The sequence below is a fragment of the Micromesistius poutassou genome, assembly GCF_964030765.1.
Source record: "Micromesistius poutassou genome assembly, chromosome: 7".
NCBI lineage: Eukaryota > Metazoa > Chordata > Actinopteri > Gadiformes > Gadidae > Micromesistius > Micromesistius poutassou.
Window position 1 is genome coordinate 15,708,942 of NC_140277.1, and position 5,000 is coordinate 15,713,941.

At 46.7% G+C, this 5,000-nt stretch overlaps 2 protein-coding genes across 3 annotated transcripts in view; both read right to left on the minus strand.

Annotated features, from left to right (window-relative positions):
* Positions 1-1,841, minus strand: part of LOC311350225 (uncharacterized protein) — a gene marked incomplete at its 5' end in the record, with an annotated part of 32,947 nt that extends 31,106 nt beyond the window's left edge. The window contains one exon of the mRNA XM_084470226.1: positions 1,762-1,841. Coding sequence (XP_084326352.1) covers positions 1,762-1,841 — 80 coding nt within the window. The remainder of the gene's footprint in view (positions 1-1,761) is intronic.
* Positions 1,842-3,305: 1,464 nt separating this feature from the next.
* The window catches only part of ubac2 (UBA domain containing 2), a 9,477-nt gene continuing 7,782 nt past the window's right edge, over positions 3,306-5,000 (minus strand). For both annotated transcript variants that reach the window (XM_084470963.1, XM_084470962.1), the window contains one exon: positions 3,306-5,000. This exon is cut by the window's right edge and continues 347 nt beyond it. The gene's annotated coding sequence lies outside the window, so the exon portion shown is untranslated.

Below are 5,000 nucleotides of genomic sequence, written 5' to 3' on the forward strand. Positions count from 1 at the left end.
ATCACAATATAAATCACGACGGGCTTTTGAAAACTGCTCACATTAGGGTACTTGCGATTATAACACACGGTAATCCACGGTATGGTACAAGTGTTTTTCTCTCCGTCTTTTCAATGACACGATTTTTTACGATTGTAGGGGCATGCTTTCTAACAATAATCATTTCGACTACAAAACCCAGTCTTTGATTACTGATGTCACAAGACCACTGAGAAGACAATCAATCACATTATGCAACACATTATCCCCCCGCCCCCCCCCCCCGAGCCCTTCCCTTCGCTCCAATAAAGCATAAATAAAGAATGAGCCGCCTGCCCACGCTTCACGGTTCAGGGGTTACGGGTTCACCAGGGTGGGCCCTTGAAGGAAGCCAGCCCAGCCCAGGACCAGACCAGACACTGGGCTGGTCCTGGTCAACCGAGAGGTGTACGTGCGCGCCAACCATGCACATGCAGGCCACCACCAGACGCCCCCAAAACATCTGATGCTTCAAGGCCGACCGACGCTAACAGCAACCAGACGAGGACGAAAGCCACACACCCCCCCCCCCCACCTCCCACTCCCCACCCCACCCCCAGCCCCAGACCCACCGACCGACGTCACACCTTTTCACTCGTCACGCCATCTTTCCTCGGTGGCTAAGCAACAGGACGCACGACGTCCTTTGTGATCAGATGCACACACACACACACACACACACACACACACTCAAACGCACACACACACACACGCACACACCCACCCGCACGTAGACAGGACATGTGCTTGCATTCGTGACATCTCACACTCCGCTGAAAGGGAATGGGTCGTTCTTTTATAAAAGTCACCGTCACATTGAGGAAATGGTCCTTTTCTTCCTCGGCTCGTCTCAAGCATTATCATGAATGAGGTCACATTTGACCAGTATGACAACGAAGGCTGAGTGTGTCATTACTTTTCATCCCTGGTCGAAGATTAAAGTCACTTTAACGGCTGAAGATATTTTGGCAGACGTTACAACACGATTCAACGTAGTATGACATGTTGACGGTCCACTCCTCATATGAACGGCGTTTGGTCGCGGGGGCGTCTGTAGTGACCGGTTATACTCTCTGAATCGTGTCACATTAGGGAGGGGGGGAAAAATGGACCCTTGATTGATGACACCACAGCTTCATTTAGTTTCTCCCATCAGATCTCCCCCACGCTTCAGCAACGTTTGATTAAAAAACGTGTGTTTTTAAGCAATTATTTTCCGCAGCGCTGTCCTTATAAGGGGGGGACAATTATTTGTTTCTCCATTTGTAATCGTCCGATAGGGCTATAAAGAGACACAGTGAAGTCCTGATTTGATATGCTGCTTTTAATTTCAGGAGTAATTATGGATGGATACGCGTGGCTAGGTGTACCGTTGGATGAGAGAAAGGAACCTGTGGCTATTAGGTTTAAAAACAAAAACACAGACACAAGCGCTGTGTTGGTCTTTTAAGGTCGAGGGAAATGCATCTGAATAGCCATCTGTTCCAAAGAGCGTCACACGGACCTATGCTCCGCCACACCCACCCGGTCCTATTCATCCCTATATTCGAAGAAAGGTCGTCTTTTCTACCACCGATTAAACTAATCAAGTGCTAGACTAATCCCCCCCACACACACCCCCCCTCCCCCGATCCCCGCGGGAGAAAGATTGTCTGGAGAAGCCGTATGTGATCAGTTGGGAGAACTGGAGCAAGGTGGGTGTGGCACTCGGGCAATAACAACAGCGCGGTCTCATCGTCTCACCGTTGCCATCTAGTGGCGGCCGGCGGAATGACAGAGGGCGTGTGCGCTGCTTTGATGCGAGTCTCCAGAGTCGTATACATTTTAGAGAGCACTTTCACAAGGTTTCCTGGAGAACCTTGATGGGCAAAGAGACGCCTTCTTCTCTTTGCCCATGGGGGGCAACAACAAACGTAAACAAAAATAATCCCAGTGTCTTCCTTATCGGAGAGGCTTATTTAAGGGTTTAAATATTTGGCAGTAGTTAGCTGCACAACTTGACCTAATATGCTAGGCAATCATTTTTACTCTTGGGCACATTTTGTTTTGAAATATGAATATATTTGATACATAAATAAATTGCTGAAAAGAGCGCATGAGAGAGGCAGCCACCTCCATCTCCGCTGAACCTAGAGCAAGTCTGTTTGTTTTGCCGGTGCCAAGTAGTTCATAGAGCAAGTGTCCAGCGCGTCTTCATTATTAATAATGTGCTTTTTGCTTACGCGGCCAATGCTGTTGGGTGGAGCAGCTCCCACCATGCTTAGCCATATTGTGGTGGTGCTGCTGCTGCTGATTGGACCAGGAAGACATGGCGGGGATCCTGGCTCCAGCCCCACCACCCAGCATTTGAGCTGGCAAGGCAAATCACAGCCATAACGACGATCGTCTATTGGACGTTATATAACTGTTTATGTTGCAGAGGGTAAAGATGATAATATATTGACACACACACACACACGTTTACATTAACAGACTTTACAACACCTCAACCCCCCGGCTCCCGACACCTCCTTTTTCTCGACTTGATTAAGGACTAAACCCCACACCTCAGGACTGATTGTTGTTTAAACCTTGCACATTGGCACATTTATACTTAGTCATATTTATTTTTTAATGCACAAGTCACCTACAAACGGACAGTTACATGTATATAGTATGTTTATCTTTATTCTAATCGTTTGTTATTAAATTTTATTTCAAATTGGTAAATTTATTTACTCTTGTTTTCGCACTTTTCCCCACTGTACTGCTGGTCACTCGCGAATTTCTCCTAAGGGGGATTAATAAAGGACTATCTATCTATCTATGTACCCATTAATATGCTTGCAATACTTGTATACTGTAATATGCTTTCATGGTCAAACAAGACTCCAGTCCGGTCCCAATAATAGTGAGGTTTCCATAGCCCTCTTAGTCAGAAACACGGAGAAAGGCTTAGTCAATTTTCAAGAGGCATAATTCCTCTTTGCATGAGATCGAGACCTCTTGTGTTTAATGTGTCGCTCGATGCCTAGAACTGAAAGAAATGGAGCGAGGGCGCCATCAAGTGTTGGAAAAGTGCATTACAGAAATGCATTTCAATTTGGACCAGGAAATTAGCAACGTAACCTCGCATTTAACGAAAGAAAGATTTGAAGAAGAAATTGAAGAAAAATCCATCATAGCCATGTCGAAAATAGTAAGTATGTTTACACTTATTTGCTTTAAATCTAAAATTAAAATCTACTTAATGTTTCAGAGGACAGAAATCACTTAAAAGTACACCTTTCCCATTTCATAAAGTGGGTTTATTTCACCATCATGACAAACAATTCAACAGAACAAGTTGTCAATGCAGAATCGATCTTGTACGCATCACGTGTGACACATATGCTCCTCCTTCATTCGCCTCAAACAATTTGACATAATGTATAAATAGTATTAAACAAAATAGAAAATAAATATCTGCGTTCAACATCGTTTGCAGCCATCGCTCGTCACTTTTCATACAATTTGTAAATGTATTCGTTTATTAGCCTTTAAAAAGGCGTCTACATAAACACAAGTGAGTTGTTACAGCCTTCAGACATTTATCTTATTGCATAATAAATATTGTTGTAATTAAGACAGCTGTGTGGTGCTGGCAGGGTACATACCTTCCTACAGACAGAATGGAATATTTCATCATATTAGCCTCTATATTTGAAAGCCTACGTGGGGTTGTACGTATGCATGATAATGAACAAGCGCGCGCACGTGCGTGCGTGCGTGTGTGTGTTAATGAATGACAAAATATGATCATGAAGACACAGAAGAATCACGTACGCAGTGACATTCAAATAACCCGGGATCGTACATACGTGAGGTACACACTCAAACCCTGACATGGCGCTCCTACAGCCTGACGTCACACAGAAGAAGAGGCCGCGTTACACACAACGCCGTCAGGAGCTCATGGGTACACAACGTCAACGTCTCCACCAAGGAGAAGCCAGCTTCTGAGTCACATGTGGAGTGGGGGGAGGATCAGCCAATGAAACGCTGTTCATGTGACAGCTCCAGGTCCCGCCCACATCCAGTGCTGGAGACCCCGGGGGTTAAACCCGGACACCCTGGGCACGTACCCAACGCAGCCCCCCTTGCCTCCACCTGCTCCCGCCCGTCTTGCCGTCTCACGACAAAATAAATACACAAATATAGCTGTGGTTATTTTCCGACGAGCGGTGGGGGCCACTTTGGTGATGGAGACATTAAGTTGTGGGGAACTTTGATTACGAGCGGGACTTTGAAGAGCGCGGTTGAAGTGTGTCCCCTCGCGTCAAGAGGATGTCAGCGGATGCGCTACGCTGCTGCTGCTGCTGCTGCTGCTGCGCGTCCTGCTTTTAGACGTTGGGCTGGGGTGACATCTGTCGTTGTGGTGATGTCGTTGTGGTGATGTTGTTGTCGTTGTGGTGATGTTGTTGTGGTGATGTTGTTGTGGCGATGCCGTTGTGGTGATGTCATTGTTGTTGTGGTGATGTCGTTGTCGTTGTGGCGATGTCGTTGTCGTTGTGGCAATGTCGTTGTCGCGATGTCATTGCCGTTGTGGTGACGTTGTTGTGTCGTTGTCGTTGTGGCGATGTCGTTGTCGCGATGTCATTGTCGTTGTGGTGACGTTGTTGTGGCGATGTTGTTGTGTCCTAGCTTGGCTGTGCGTAGGACCATAGTGGTTTTAGGACTGCGCGGGACTACAGTCGTTTATTAAAATGGTATCGTATACGGTATGTGGGTCACTAATTGTTACTTCAGTTAATGTTTGGATCGATGGTCTTCCGACGTGCCTCCGTCCCAAACTGTGATGCTCCTTACAGGACCTTGACGGTAGGATTGGAAACATCAACAGGGTCTACTACCCACGAGTTCACGGCCATGTGCTCCGCCATATGCTCCGGTCTGCCACGCCTCCTCAAAACACACACACACACACTGCACGGTCTGTGGACTCTGGACGCAACAGCCTTCCA